The sequence below is a fragment of the Penicillium chrysogenum genome (assembly GCF_028827035.1).
Source record: "Penicillium chrysogenum strain IBT 35668 chromosome Unknown utg000001l_segment0_segment0, whole genome shotgun sequence".
In the NCBI taxonomy this organism is placed as follows: Eukaryota; Fungi; Ascomycota; class Eurotiomycetes; order Eurotiales; family Aspergillaceae; genus Penicillium; species Penicillium chrysogenum.
The window spans coordinates 8,316,651-8,332,380 of record NW_026622749.1 but is presented as its reverse complement, the minus strand read 5'-3'; the positions used below and the strand labels follow the sequence as shown (position 1 = coordinate 8,332,380).

Here is a 15,730-nt window from a genome sequence, read left to right as displayed (position 1 = left end):
GCGTAGATATAAACAGAGCAAAAAACCCAAAGAAATAAATCGATCATGAATGCATCAGCTGATGGCGAAGAATAACCAAGCAGGATTGTCCTAGAATAATGCGACAGCAAAAGGCCATCTCCGCCTATCATTCCCCGGGTGAAGAGGGGCTGAGTCATCCGGATGCTATCCCGAATAGGAAAAATGCAAACCCGTGATTCGGAGTAACTGATGGTCCGGCTGTTTTATGTTCAACCTTAAAAGTGCAACATTACGTCAGCTAGTTGCAGCCCACGGATTATGCACTCACTCATGTGATTGCGTGGCTCCAGGCAGTCATCGACCATCCTTGAGCGAGATTCAAAGCGGTTCTCCCGTTCTGTCTATTTCACAAATCTTTTAATCGTGGCATTGACTGCATTTTACACAAAGAAGCGTTTCGTTCCCTTTTTCGACCCTGACAACATCCCTCCACTCTTTCATCATCATGCTGCATATGCGTTTGGACCAGTACTACCACACATGACAACATATACTTGAGATGAACCTTCCTTTGATGCGCAAGGCCCAAAAGCTCCACGTTGCATACCACCAGCAATCCATTTGACTTAAACCATATCAGCTTTCCCATAATGCGTTCCTCATCCGAGTACCTACACCCCCTGGACCACCCCGATGCACCAGGCGCCTTGTCAGACTCGGACGACGACTTGGATCTAGAAGAGCTAGACCCCAGCACGACATCGCCTCAGCAGTCTCGTGAGTCTCGGGACTATACCGGGCGAAAACGAAGCTATGGGCCGGCTATCGCGTTGCGCAACTTGCGTGTCGGAGCGGCAAGTCGGTGGAGACGCAGTGCGTCTGGACGCGCAGGCTTGGAGGATGATACGGATGCGCTTCTAGAGAACCGGGAGGAACAAGGCTTGCGGGACTCGCAGACAAGCTCCACAAACCTGGAAAACGCCGATGCGCCTCTCCTGGATCGCAGAGCGTCGACTCGCGATTTCGACGATGAGCCTCCCAAAAAAGGCAACCGCTTGCGCTTCCCAGGATTCAAGACTCCCGCATTCCTACAGGGCACATCAATTCGATTTGGATCGAATGACAACAACCCTGAGAACCAACCTCCGCGCGAGGTACTTGTCGGGCAGTACCAGGCTACTAAGTACCCGGCCAATGTGGTCTCGAATGCGAAATACACACCCTGGAGCTTCCTACCGAGAACCCTTTACAACGAATTTTCCTTCTTTTTCAACATATACTTCCTCCTTGTGGCTTTATCACAGGTCATCCCGGTGCTACGAATTGGATATATGTCGTCCTACATTGCCCCTTTAGCCTTCGTGGTTTCGATATCATTGGGTAAAGAGGCACTTGATGATATTGGTCGGCGGCGGCGAGATGCCGAAGCCAATGCGGAAGAATACTGCACTATAACATTAGGAAGGTCCAACGCGATGGAGGTCACAAAAAAATCGCGAGACCTGAAGGTTGGTGATGTGCTCAAAGTCCGTAAGAACCAACGCTTTCCTGCCGATGTGGTGATTCTGAAGAGCATTTCAAATGACTCCGGCACTCCTCGTCATTCATTAACGGAAGAACCTGTCCCTGGGGCGTCTTCCGACTTGCTCGAACCAGGTCAAGGATCGTCCGGACCCACGAACCACACCACATCCAAGAGTGGTGAAGATATTGAAAATTCACCAGCAGGCGACACTTTCATTCGGACTGATCAATTGGATGGCGAAACTGACTGGAAGCTTCGCCTGCCTTCTGTAATGTCTCAATCGCTCCCTCTGAGCGATTTAGGTCGACTACAAATCACCGCTAGCGCCCCTGATAAGAGAGTCAACGAATTCATGGGGACTATTGGGCTGGGACCACCCACTGGATTCTACGATGCTCATGTTGACAAATCCTCTGGGTCTCCAAACAACGAAGGAATGCCTGGGCCTGTGGAAAATCAATCAGCTCCCTTGACAATCGACAATACTGCCTGGGCCAACACTGTTCTTGCGTCTAATACTATCACCTATGCCGTCATCATCTATACAGGGTCTCAAACCCGGGCTTCGCTTTCAACTTCTGCCTCCCGGTCCAAGATCGGCCTGTTAGAACTCGAAATCAACAACCTCACCAAAATTCTCTGCGCGCTCACATTTACTCTCTCAATCGTCCTTGTCGGTTTGGAAAGATTCCAACCAACAAACGATAAGAAATGGTACGTTGCTATCATGATCTATCTCATTCTCTTCTCCACGATTATTCCCATGAGTCTTCGGGTGAATTTGGACATGGCCAAGTCGGTATACGGGCGGTTTATCGAACGGGACAAAGACATTCCAGGAACGGTCGTCCGCACCAGTACAATTCCAGAGGATTTGGGAAGGATTGAATATCTGCTTTCGGATAAGACAGGAACGTTGACCCAAAATGAGATGGAGCTCAAAAAAATACACGTTGGCACTGTATCATACGCAAATGAGGCAATGGAAGAAGTTGCCTCATTTATTCGTCAAGCTTTCGCGTTTTCGGGCAATACCTTGACCACCCCTTCGACTGTCTTCGGAACCCAGGCCGGCCATGCCACAGCGCCGCGGACAAGAAGAGAGATTGGTTCCCGCGTCCGGGATATCATTTTAGCGCTTGCTCTCTGCCATAACGTCACTCCGACCACAGAGGAGGAAGACGGCCGCAAGGTGACGAACTACCAAGCGTCTTCGCCTGATGAAATTGCCATTATTCGATATACTGAAGAAGTCGGATTAAAGCTAGCATATCGAGACAGACAAAGTATTGTCTTAGAATCCACCGACTCCAAGCAGGTTGTGGTCCGGGCTCGTATTCTCGACATCTTCCCATTCACTTCCGACTCCAAGCGAATGGGGATTATCGTCCAGTTCCAGCAGAATGAAAACGTGCTTGAATCCGGCAAAGACGATAGTGAAATTTGGTTCTATCAGAAGGGTGCAGACACTGTCATGAGAACTATTGTTGCCGCGAATGACTGGCTTGACGAGGAGACGACGAACATGGCTCGCGAAGGTTTGCGAACTCTCGTCGTTGGGCGCAAACGAATTTCGGTGCAGCAATACCAGGAATTCTCTACCAAATACAAGCAAGCGTCCCTGTCTTTCCAAGGGCGAGATACGGGCATGGCGAAGGTTGTGAGCGAATATCTTGAACAAGATTTAGAGCTTTCCGGTGTGACCGGTGTGGAAGACCGGCTGCAGCGCGACGTCAAGTCCTCTCTCGAGCTGCTACGCAATGCTGGTGTTAAGATCTGGATGCTGACGGGTGATAAAGTGGAGACAGCGCGTTGTGTCGCTATTTCTGCCAAATTGGTCTCCCGGGGCCAGTACATTCACACAGTCACCAAAGTCACAGACAAGTCGACCGCGCAAGAAACTCTTGACTTCCTGCGCAACAAAACTGACTGCTGCTTGCTGATTGATGGCGAGTCCTTGAACCTCATGCTCGGTCAATTCAAAACAGCGTTCATCTCTGTCGCGGTGCTACTCCCCGCCGTGGTCGCATGTCGATGCTCCCCCACCCAGAAAGCTGAGATTGCAGACCTCATTCGCCAACACACGAAGAAGCGTGTCTGCTGCATCGGAGATGGCGGCAACGATGTGTCGATGATTCAAGCAGCCGATGTCGGAATTGGTATCGTGGGCAAGGAAGGCCGCCAAGCATCTTTGGCCGCTGATTTCAGCATCACGCAGTTCCATCATCTAACCAAGCTTCTAGTCTGGCACGGCCGCAACTCGTACAAACGGTCTGCTAAGCTAGCACAGTTCATCATGCACCGTGGGTTGATCATCAGTGTTTGCCAGACTATGTACAGCATCGCGAGCCACTTCGATCCCAAGGGCTTGTTCATCAACTGGCTCATGGTCGGTTACGCGACTGTCTATACAAACGCACCAGTCTTTTCTCTCGCCTTTGATCGGGATGTCGACGAGCATCTCGCCAATCTCTACCCAGAGCTTTACAAAGAGCTCAAGACAGGGAAAAGTCTAAGCTACCGTTCGTTCTTTGGCTGGGTTCTCATCTCTGTCTACCAGGGTGCAGTGATTCAGGGTCTCTCTCAGATATTGTTGGATACTATCACAGGGCCGCGCCTAATCAGTCTTTCCTTCACGGCCCTCGTCCTCAACGAGCTGGGCATGGTCGCCACTGCAATCACAACCTGGCACCCGGTCATGATCTTCTGTCTGATTGGTACGCTGCTTGTATATGCGGGCAGTGTCCCCTTCCTTGGCGAGTACTTCGACCTTAGTTACGTGATTACCCTTGACTGGCTGTGGCGTGTTTTCGCTGTGCTAGCTGTGTCTCTGGTTCCGGTCTGGGCTGGCAAGATGATCAAACAGTCGTGGCACCCGCCAAGTTACCGAAAGGTCCGTGGATAGAGTTGGTGCTTGACACGAGTTCGGTGTATCTATTTATTCTCTTGCTTGGAGTTTCTCATCTGTCTCTTCCATGCCCTAGCTTCCGCCGATTTAGTTATCATGTGGCTCTGTATATTAGTCTCAATGATCTTGGCTTGCTGAGGGCATCTAGGACCGGGCTACTTCTATGCTATTAGATTGGTCAATCACTTCAATTCCATCCTTGGAAGTTTGACCACCAGGGCAGTACTTGGTATTAAGTTCATGTAGTGGTAGTTAGACGCTAAGGCGGATCCCTCCAATGACGTTGAGCGGAATCGATAAGCAAGCACGTGACTTCCCCACTCAGGAAGGCGGTCAATACCTATCGAATCTTTTTTTTTTCTTCGGGGTCAAACATCTGCTGCATAGAACTCTAGGATCAACCACTTTTTCGGTTGCCAATTCCTCGCCCATCATGTCTGACGAAATTGTCTGGCAGGTCATCAACCAGCAATTCTGCTCGTACAAACTCAAGTGAGTATCAATCTTCACTCGCTGGCTATTCAGTCCGCAGGATCTTTGATCTCCACTATGCATGGACAGAAAAAAAGAACATTTTCACTAACAATTTCAACCTTCTCTCTAGAACGACAAAAGACCAAAATTTCTGCCGCAATGAATATAACGTCAGCGGTCTGTGCAACCGCCAGTCCTGCCCACTCGCCAACTCGCGGTATGCGACGGTGCGAAGCGATCCCGAAACGGGCGTCATGTACCTGTACATGAAGACCGTCGAGCGAGCCCACATGCCGAGCAAATGGTGGGAGCGTGTGCGCTTATCTTCAAACTACGCCAAGGCCCTCGAGCAAGTCGATGAGCGCCTTATCTACTGGCCCAAGTTCTTGACCCACAAGTGCAAGCAGCGTCTCACCCGCCTGACGCAGGTCAACATCCGCATGAAGAACATCGCCAAGGAGGACGAGCGTCTCGGAGAGAAGGTTGTGCCCAAGCTGGCACCGAAGATCCGCCGTCGTGAGGAGACTCGTGAACGTAAGGCCGAGTCTGCCGCTAAGGTCGAGAGAGCTATTGAGCGTGAGCTTATTGAGCGTCTCCGCAGCGGTGCTTACGGTGACCGGCCACTCAATGTCGAGGAGGGTATCTGGAAGAAGGTTCTCCGTGGACTTGAGCGTGCCGGTGACGGTGAGCGTGATGTGGACATGGATGACGGCGAGGAAATTGAGGAGGAGGAAGAGGGTGTTGGTGAGGTTGAGTACGTCAGCGATCTTGATGAGGAGGAGGACCTCGAGGATATGGAGGACTGGCTGGGTGTCGACTCGGCCGATTCCAGTGATTACGATGACGATGAGAGTGACGATGATGACAGCGAGGACGACGAGGAGGCTAGCGAGGATGAGAAGAAGCCCAAGCCCAGCGCCAAGCGGAAGCATGTTGCTCCCCAGACAAAGCCTCGGAAGAAGGGTCCTCGCATCGAGATCGAATACGAGACCGAGGGTGCTGGCAAGGACCAGGTCATGGCATGATTTTGTCGATGTTAAAGGATTTGGGAAAAGTTTACCTGATCTTGCATGGCGTTTGGGCTGTCAATTATTTTGTTTTATATTCTTATTCTCTGCTAGTGATCGGGCATCATACCCTGCTACATTGCATCCACTACAACTCACGATCCTAGATCGTCCAATGTCTATTTTATTTTCAATACTACCGCTCTATATCTCTTTTATTTCCGAGATACCTGAACATAATTTATTCCAGACTAGACCTGACTCTGTTGCTTCATCTAGTTGAAACACGTGATCACGTGGCCCAATGAATGCCTTTCCCGCCGCCTTTTATTTTCCTTTGAACGACTTCACCTTGCCCCAGGAGCCGGTTCTTCTGTTAATATCCCCATTAATAATTTATTGCAACCATTTTCATATCTTGCTCGACACTTCCATCCTGAGTCACTCGCATTGGATCCCACAAGTAAAGCTCCAGCTCGCGCCACCCCGCCCCGCATCGGAGCTGTCATTCTGCAGACCGCGCGTTCCTCAACCATACCAGTCGCTGCTGCAAGATGAGCTCGTACCTCACATCCTTGACCACCTCTTCGGCGATCTCTGGTCTGGGCTCACGGCTCACCAACCTTCGCCGTGCCATTACCCTAGGCGACGAGGGAGACGACCCCGACAACGAAGATTGCTCCCACATCTCCAACGCCCTTCGAGCCTATTACACCGAAAAGGGCCGTCCATTCCCACCATGGCTCCCACAAGACCCCAAGGGTCCGGCTCCGGCACAATCCCGCCCGATTGCGACTTCCCAGCTACCCTCCGGCAGCTACAGCCAGGGGCCTCCCGCCAACTCTGGCCGGAGCGGCGGTCTAGGTGACCTATGGGGTGATTCCCCCACATCCCAACACTCGGTCCCACAGACAGCCAGTCTTCGTCGCGGACGTGGCGGCGCAGCACCACCGCTTACCTCGGCCAATAGCGCGCCGCCGGCTGCCACATTTTCTCAGTCTCGTTCGCCTGCTGGATCAGGCTCCTCCAGTCCATCTGGAGCGCGACCATTGCCCAGCCAGCGAGCTGGGTCGCATCAGTCTTCCCAGAGTCGTCCAAATCTCGATCGTGCTGGGTCGGGTGGTGGTTCAGCCCAAGAGCGACTACGGGCCAGATTACAGGGGGGAAGGTCTCCTAGTCCCAATGTTGACCCTAGTGTTCGAAAGCCTGTTGGAATGTCTGGAAGACGGTGAGATTGTGAAGACAGTACATTGCATGGTGGAGAGCATGGCGTTGGGGCGTTATTTTATGTCCAATGTTTACCGAGTACATAGATCCTAAGGACAAAGTTCATTCAATGATCGTGTGATTTCCAGGTTCTGCCTAGATCTATACCGTATATTCTTAACGAGATTGTACTATGTTCCGAGGATTCACAGGTGTGCTAATTTGCCTTCTCCCCCCACGCTCGGGGATATATTAGGCTGAATCTCTTCAAGACTCCTATGGACTCGACTCAGTCATACCACCGATAGGGCAAAGATCACCCCATCCCTGGACCTCCGCAACAGCCGGGATTGCTTAGCGGCAGCCACCAACGCTAAGCAACACCTAACGAATGACCAACTCGGGAAATCCCGCATTTTACCCCAACGCGGCCATCCCGTGTTTGGCTGAGGAGCGTGGTGCTCCGAATGAATTATAACGCAACTCGGAAGTTAATTTCCCTCTTTCTCTTTTCAGGGACAGGTCATTGGTCAAGTGGGAACAGTCAATCTGAAGCCTTCGGCCAAAGTCATGATATGCCCCCTTTTCCCCGAAATGCCGCCGATGCATCTCTTCTCCATGGGGACCCCAACTCAGTCGAATACCGAATTTTAGCGTCTTTGGGCTACCCTCCGCGATGTGGCTTTTGTCATACGGTATTCGCTTTCTGTTGTCGAGTTGGATGTTAAATTCGACTTCGAATGTCGGAATTCTTCCCTACAAGATTCACCCGCCTAATAATACGGCTATACCGTGATATATGCCGACACAACGGGAAGCCGGGAAACTTCCAGAAGTGCAAGGCCACATTTGAAAGCGTTGTCGATCAGAAACGTCCGGGTGACATGCCACGGCTTGAGTGTTGTGTGCCCTGAAATGGTCAACATAAGCTTTGATGGCACACGATTCGTCCACAGCCCCGATGGCTTGAATTCCCTATCTTTCCACATTCCAACCCCTGCTGTACTACTGCTGTACTACTGCTGCATGACGGATGTGCACCGCATATTCCAGGTTTATTCTTGTTTTTGCCTCCCGGTGAGACCGCGTTTTCCTTCTTCCCCTTCTCCTCAACCTGGTCTCCCCGGACTGGTCCTAATTCTCCACTTCTCTCCGCACAAGGGAAAGCACGGAGTGCATACTCCAGGCCGAGCCTACACGCCTCGGGCAATCCAAGCAGCAGACCACATACCCGGGCTCTTTTTTCACTTTGATTTTTGGCAAACCCCACACGGAGCCTTTGTCATGCGTAGTATTAACCGTCGTCATCCGGACTGCCTCAAATAGTCTTTTCCCCCTTGGTTCTATCAGCTGTGCCATTATTCTTCCATATTTTTACTCTAAAATTACGGTCAATGCCACAGCAGAGCCTGTAGTGACGGTTCCACCCCACTGTTATACTTCATATCATCTAGTAGACCCAACAAGCCATCTTCTGAGAAGGGGGACTCATTCATCACGCATCATGGCCGATCTCAAAGATGTCGAAGCTCCCCAAAACGCGCACAGCGAAGACAAGGATGCCGTCGCCTTCGAGACGGACGACGTGGCGGACCAAAAGCTCCAAAATGGGATGAACGAAGCCGATATGGACGCGGAACTGCTGCAGCTCGAAGAGCAGGTGCACAGTCTGCCCAAATCCCGCTTCGAAATAACCTTGTCCAATCCTGGTACCTTCACTTACATCCTCGTTGCTTTCGCGTCCATGGGAGGTATGTTGTCTGGGCTTGATCAGTCGCTTATCAGTGGTGCAAACCTCTACCTCCCTGTTGATCTGGGTCTGTCTTCAGCAGACAATAGTCTGGTCAACGCCGGCATGCCGCTAGGAGCCGTTGCCGGCGCTCTTCTCCTTTCTCCCGCGAACGAGTATCTCGGTCGTCGTATGGCCATTATCGTCTCCTGTATTCTGTACACCATCGGCGCCGCCCTGGAGGCTGGCGCCATCAACTTTGGAATGATCTTCGCTGGTCGATTTATTCTTGGTGCTGGTGTCGGTTTAGAGGGTGGTACCGTCCCAGTCTATGTTGCAGAATGTGGTATGTATTCCATCACGCTCAGTCTACGTATATGCTCAATTTTAATTCCAACGTTTAATAGTCCCCCGCAAACTCCGCGGCAATCTCGTTTCCCTGTACCAACTAAACATTGCCTTGGGCGAAGTCCTCGGCTATGCCGTTGCCGCCATGTTCGTCAGCGTCGAAGGAAACTGGCGTTACATTCTAGGGTCTTCACTGGTCTTTTCGACCATCCTCTTCGTGGGCATGCTCTTCCTACCAGAGAGTCCCCGATTCCTAATGCACAAGGGACGCGAGATTGAAGCGTACGAAGTATGGAAGAAGATCCGCGGGTTCAACGACCTGGAAGCCAAAGACGAGTTCCTCGGCATGCGACAAGCCGTCACAGCCGAAAGCCAAGAGCAAGCCCAGTCAAAGAAGTACCCGTGGATGGACTTCTTCACTGTGCCGCGTGCACGCCGCGCGATGGTCTACGCGAACATCATGATCTTCCTCGGGCAGTTCACGGGCGTCAACGCAGTAATGTACTACATGTCAACGCTGATGCAGGCAATTGGCTTTGGCGACAAAGACGCCGTCTTCATGTCTCTTGTCGGCGGTGGAGCGCTGCTGATCGGCGCCATCCCGGCCGTGTTGTACATGGAGCGGTTTGGTCGTCGGTACTGGGCCAACGTAATGTTACCGGGTTTCTTTATTGGCCTTGTGCTCGTCGGTGTTGGCTACACTATCGATGCTGATAAGTACCCCGCCGCGGCGCAGGGCGTTTACCTCACCGGTATTGTGCTGTACATGGGTTTCTTCGGCTCATACGCTTGCTTGACGTGGGTCGTGCCTTCCGAGGTCTTCCCTACGTACCTGCGTTCGTATGGAATGACGACTGCCGACGCTAACTTGTTCCTGTGCTCGTTTATCGTTACGTACAACTTCACGCGCATGATGGAGGCTATGCAGCGGATTGGTCTGACCCTTGGTTTCTACGGTGGCATTGCTATTGTCGGCTGGGCTTACCAGATTATATTCATGCCCGAAACTAAGAACAAATCCCTCGAGGAGATCGATGAGCTTTTCTCCCTTTCTACTGCTGTTATTGTCAAGCGGAACTTGAAGCAGACTGCTCAGGTTATTCGGGACTTGTCGCGATTCCGTCTTAAGAAATTGTTTTCTCCTGAGCCGTACAAATAACCTTGTGCGTTCTTGTTTGCCAAGGTGAATATGCGTGGCTCATGCTTGAGGTTATTGAAGACGATTTAATGTGGCGATCTGGTAGACTTCTATTCTGGTAGACCATTATCATATACCCAATCTATATCTTCAAGGTCATTCTTATTTTTACCAAGTTCAGAGGAAGATTATATATACACTTCCTTCTTCGACCACTTGCTGACTCCAAATTGTGTTCGGGGGTTCGATGTTGTCATTGATATCCCGCCGCTAGCAACGAACCCTGCATCACCTAATATTGCAGACCTTGCTTAACATGACTTAAGACCCGGCGCATATGTAAGATTCCTCTTCTGTATGTAGGACTGTGGGATTATTAGACCCCAGACTGTAAGTATATATTGACCGCAAGGTTCCACATCGCCACCCTCAGTTGAGCTGAGCGAGTGTTTGCTATAATGGAATTAATTAGATCGGTCCAATGTGATACCTACGTTATAGGTAGCATCCTGCCACATAAATCCCCGAAGACTTAACCAATTAGATGGCGGTAATCGACTAATTACCGTACTCCTTTCCTGCCAGAGTATTAGATCTGCTTCATGATGTCTACCTGGGCTTTGTTCTTCATCCCAAGTGGGACGATAGCTCAGTTGGGAGAGCGTGCGATTGAAGTTCGCAAGGTCGCTGGTTCGATCCCGGCTCGTCCCATTATTTTTGGTTCTTTTCTTTTTTATAGTCCCCGCCAAGTCTTTTCAAGTCCCTGTCAGCTGAGAGCCCCAGGAACACAGATGGGCCACCGAGAGCCAACCAACAGATCTGTCATCAGATCACGTGCAGCACCCCGTTCAGGAAAAGAGAAACCACGATCATGCTCACTGAGCAAGAGCATGATCCGCCCTGATCAGACCCACTCCGCAGAGGGTTTCCACTATATAGGTAACTCTCTGTAGCAGATAAAGTCTGCCACAACACAACCCCCGGGGATTGCAGGACACGTGACCATGACTCCCGCGGCGACGGTAGTTTTAGGATGTCAAAGCTTGCGTTGGGAATTCGAAATTTGGCCTTAAATAGCCTTATGGACACTTGTCTGGAAGAAGAGCTACCCCGCCTAAAGCAACAGGTGTACCTCCTGAAGATAACACACCGCTGCCCCGGCACGAGTTGAGTAGTAGATATGTTTCATGTGGTGTAAACCGTACAGGCGTCGCCGCAGACATATTCTGCCGACAACGCTACAGGAGATAGAATGAAAACACGTGGATGCCCTGTAAACATACAGCTAGATGAGCAAATACTTCATTCGTGGGATCAACAACCTTCGACACTAGTTTATTAATTTCTCACCAAAGTTCACGACAAACGACAAATTCTCATAGTTATAAGCAGACAAGTAATAATTGTCTACCGGGAATGTAGCTCGCTACATGGAATTTAAACTGAATACAGATCAGTTCCAAAAAGGTCGGTCAAGCCATGCCTCCAAATATTCACCAAGGAGACATCCGGGTACATCCTCGGATCCGAAGCACAGAAGATAAGGTTGAATTATCTCCACGTGAACTTTTAGCATAAACGATAACACGTTCATCTGCCGCTTCCAGAGGTGATATAATCATGTGCGCCAACTTTATGTGTTCCCACCTTGAGAGTCGTTACATTGTGGTGGTGATTCTTTTGGCTCGCTCAGATCATACGCAGTTTCCTTCCTCCAGCTTCTTCCTAGTGTCCGTCGACTTTCACGCGTCTTTGTTCTGTCGTCCTCGCGATGCACTGGTGTCTCGTATAGGTGAAGGAGGAAATTGGTTTTGCAGGTCCAGGCTGAGTAGTATTTTGGGCAACCAGGAAGTTTGCAATACCACATCCAACGTCTACTAGGAGGTAGAGTTGCGTTTTCGGTGTCGGTATCGGAATCGGTGAGGTAGTCCGCAAATGACTGAGCAGCAATGCAACGGGAAACGAAGCTCTCCGTACTATCACTTAGGTCGATGCCCATTTCCTCTAAAGTAATTGTATTTCTCATCGCGTCGATATCCGACCCAGCGCGACTTCCCATTTTCGGGGTCAATAAAATCAAGAAGCTAAGGAGAGAAAATTTTTGGAACTGGAGTTGAAAAGTTGGGTAGCTCCGGAATGAATTTGGAAAAGGGTGCGAAGCTGATAGTCTTGTGGGCGGTCTTTAATGTGCGGGGTCTGGTGAGCATTACCTAGGTAGACTTGACTTAGTTAGCACGTAGCCAATAAAGTGCGCACTTTGTCGACCTCCGCGCGCCTTGCATGTTATCTGTCCAAACATGGTTCCCTACCGCGGGCTGCTTGACGCCCATCTTTCTGCACGCTACTGCCAACATGTCGTTCAGAAAATCACCCGACCATTTAATTTATGAGTGTGTAAGGTAAATCGCGCGTACTGGTATACACCTCTACCAGCGAGGAGAGTTACAAAGTTCGTTTTAGCGGCTTTGTGGCATATATGCCCGATTGTGGGTCAACGATTTTTCTTAGCGTAGGCCAGTAATAGCTGCTGCGGAGACCAATTCTTACCCCATTGCTCACCAGTGCTTCAACTGAATAAAGGAAGGCGACCAGTCGTAGCTGCAGATCAGTGGGGGTGACGGTTTGGTCGCGCATTGGGGCATTGGGGGCCATGTAACTAAGGCCCTGCAGTCGAGCAAGGCGACCCACAGCTTGCTTACCTGTTCATTTATTTTATCACCACCCCGGAGCTTCAACACACAAGTTTTCCGATCATTGATTACTCACAAATCCTTATAAACTCCACAAATGTTCGCGTAGATTTTCGAACAAGATAGGCGAGGAGGTGGTGCGGCAAATCGGTCCGTGGAAGGAAACTAAACACGGCCAGCACCAGAGGAGATGCATAGAAGCAACAAACGCCTGATTTACGCCCGACTCAATATTCCAAACGATGATTTACTCCGGACCTCAAGGTTCAACAAACCAAGGCCAACCAGCTTCGCCGAAAATGGCGGGAATCCTGTGCCCAACTTGGACGAGAAAATTTCCGTTCTTGCTACTTTCCCGATATTTCGGCTTACGGGGAGGCCGGGACCACTTCAGATTGGAAACTTTATTCGTCAAGAACGTGCGGTTGCATTTGATTATTTCATGGTCTGCAGCTGCATAACAAATAACGACTCGTTACGCTTGGAGCGGTGTACATGTGGAAGATCGAATGGCACAAATGAGAGAGCGACACGTTCTGCAGGCCATATACGGCAACCAGAATACAGTAAGCAGCCGCTTCTATGCCCAGGTGGGTTATCAAGTACAGAATTCCCTCCGGGCATGGGTCAGGATCATCGAAGCAGTACGTGTACATCTATAATTAGTTACTTCCTTTCCCATCGTATTTAATTAGGACATTTTGTCACAAGCTACATAAGCTAGACTCCTTGGCTTATATAACGCAGAATGAATTAGTTTACTTAGGAGTAGAGAACGCAGAATGGCCAATAAAGTGTCCGCGAGTGGAAGTACATAATCTAAATCAAGATATCGCTCGTTCACCTATAAGGTTGCCTCGTATCTATAGCCTTAGGTATGAAACATTCGCCTTCCCCTTTTCTGACCGGTAGCTGCTCCACTGGTGACATTACTGCGCGTTCCATCTTTACTACTCTCAAATACTTAACTCAAACGCCTTTGCCCCAATATGTGGAGTGAATTAGGCTTGCTATGGAACATAAGATAGGCTAACAGTGAAAGCTATCACTACGGCTTCCCCCGAAAGTGCAAAGGTATTAACGCCGATACTAACCACCGAGTAGTCCTAGGCACCACACGTAATATCGGTGAATCTTAATCTAGATGCCTTGACATCGCTCACGGCGGCTTCCTAAAGCTTAGGGCTAGAAGACAAGGCCTCTGTTACTTTTATCGATACTTGTGTAGGGGTGGCTAAGATAATAGGCGATTTGACTAATTTACCGACGAACCCCCTCTTTATATATCGACCTCGAGGGCGTTAACCTCTCTCGATATAGGACAATTCTATACTACAAATTTTTGTCCTCCTGAAAAGATCAACATAAATATTTTTATTGACATATACAGCCTAAAGGAGAAAGCGTTTTTTTATCCTATATGGAGCGGAACTACACTTCGGGCTATCCTTGAGTCGCTAAGGTGTTTTTCGACGTCAGCAACGATTTAGATACTCTTTTCAGCCACTATCAGATCAACCTATCAGGCGTGTAGGATCTTCAGTTAATAGAGCTTATAACGCGCAAGTGCTCAAAAAGATGCGTGAATGGAGTAGGTAAATATATAGAAAACGATTCTAGAATGATAGCGGGCGAAAGAGCAAGCTAGAAAGCTCTCAAAGATAATGGAAAAAAAATATTTACACCTAAAATGTGGTAGTTCTTACGAAGTTCTCAACGATCGACTCCTTCTAGATGAAATTCGACAATACTAGACGTAAAACATACAATTTTTAATTAAGTTATAGCAAAATTATAGTGACTCGACTATAGGCGACGAATGTAGAAATTAAAGCGGAGAAACGCGTATAGATCTCTAAATCCGAGACATTTGATAGCAAAAAAGAGACATATGGCCTTAGCACCTACAAACTGGGCTTAGCCTTGTCAGATTTAACGCTCGGGAGAGCGCTCTAGTGTCCGTGGTGAGACAGATGCGAAATACGAGATAGGAAATATTATCTATGAGATGCCAATCAATCGAGTCGACATTTTGCTGGATTCGCGTGATATAACTTTCTAGTGTCTTGCTCAGTGTTTGATAGTAGTGGCATACAGTACAGAACTTATACATACATTCTATTTCTACCAGGCCAGCATATCATGTGACTAGAAGTTGGAAGCCATCAGTGTTTCCAGCTGGAAGGCAATAACGGCCACGACTGTAGCCTGCCTGTAAGGATAGGTTCCAAAGTCGCACTCGCTTTGTACCTTGCCTGGATCTGAAATGCAGGCCGTGCACAGGTCAACCGCTCCTACCACGTCAGAGTTTCGGTTCCGTTTTTCCGGTTGCCAAGTAGTGGAGACAGCAGCACAAGTGCATAACATCAAGGCCTCATATCGCTCGCGGCTTCATCGTGGCACAATCAGACAATTGGGTGTTCCAAGGTCATATTCGAAGCTTCTCCCCCCAGCCCGCCCAAACGTCATTTTGAGCCGTGCTTTATCTTACTTTCTAGCCCCTATTCTACTCGGTTGGAAGAGCTTATGGAATGTATGAATCTACCACCATATAAGAAAATCCTACTTGCTAACATAGTGTTTCGACGTATTGAATTGCTCGGGTTGAGGTAGTTAGGACTCCCAAGGCTAGCAGCATACAGGCAGGTAGTTACACAACAGATAGATATGGTCTCTCCTTATCCCTTTCCCTTTCCAAAATATCCACCCAGAAAAGCGATTACTGACCACCTCTTGACCAGCAG

At 49.5% G+C, this 15,730-nt stretch overlaps 5 protein-coding genes across 5 annotated transcripts; 4 read left to right on the top strand and 1 right to left on the bottom strand.

Moving 5' to 3' along the window:
• Positions 1–611: 611 nt before the first annotated feature.
• N7489_003280 (aminophospholipid-translocating P4-type ATPase NEO1) lies at positions 612–4,391 on the top strand (the record flags this gene model as incomplete). Its single annotated transcript, XM_056709035.1, has 1 exon — positions 612–4,391. The coding sequence occupies one exon, from the start codon at positions 612–614 to the stop codon at positions 4,389–4,391; it is 3,780 nt and encodes a 1,259-aa protein (XP_056573337.1).
• Positions 4,392–4,671: 280 nt separating this feature from the next.
• Positions 4,672–5,893, top strand: N7489_003279 (ribosome biosynthesis protein MAK16; the record flags this gene model as incomplete). The annotated part of the gene is made up of 2 exons (XM_056709034.1): positions 4,672–4,886; positions 4,999–5,893. 2 exons carry the CDS (start codon positions 4,672–4,674, stop codon positions 5,891–5,893), a joined length of 1,110 nt encoding a protein of 369 aa, XP_056573336.1.
• A 536-nt stretch (positions 5,894–6,429) lies between these two features.
• On the top strand, positions 6,430–7,107 carry N7489_003278 (uncharacterized protein; the record flags this gene model as incomplete). Its single annotated transcript, XM_056709033.1, has 1 exon — positions 6,430–7,107. One exon carries the CDS (start codon positions 6,430–6,432, stop codon positions 7,105–7,107), a length of 678 nt encoding a protein of 225 aa, XP_056573335.1.
• A 1,478-nt stretch (positions 7,108–8,585) lies between these two features.
• On the top strand, positions 8,586–10,317 carry N7489_003277 (putative MFS sugar transporter; the record flags this gene model as incomplete). The annotated part of the gene is made up of 2 exons (XM_056709032.1): positions 8,586–9,156; positions 9,218–10,317. The coding sequence occupies 2 exons, from the start codon at positions 8,586–8,588 to the stop codon at positions 10,315–10,317; spliced, it is 1,671 nt and encodes a 556-aa protein (XP_056573334.1).
• Positions 10,318–11,929: 1,612 nt separating this feature from the next.
• N7489_003276 (uncharacterized protein) lies at positions 11,930–12,355 on the bottom strand (the record flags this gene model as incomplete). The annotated part of the gene is made up of 1 exon (XM_056709031.1): positions 11,930–12,355. One exon carries the CDS (start codon positions 12,353–12,355, stop codon positions 11,930–11,932), a length of 426 nt encoding a protein of 141 aa, XP_056573333.1.
• Between the last annotated feature and the right edge of the window lie 3,375 nt (positions 12,356–15,730).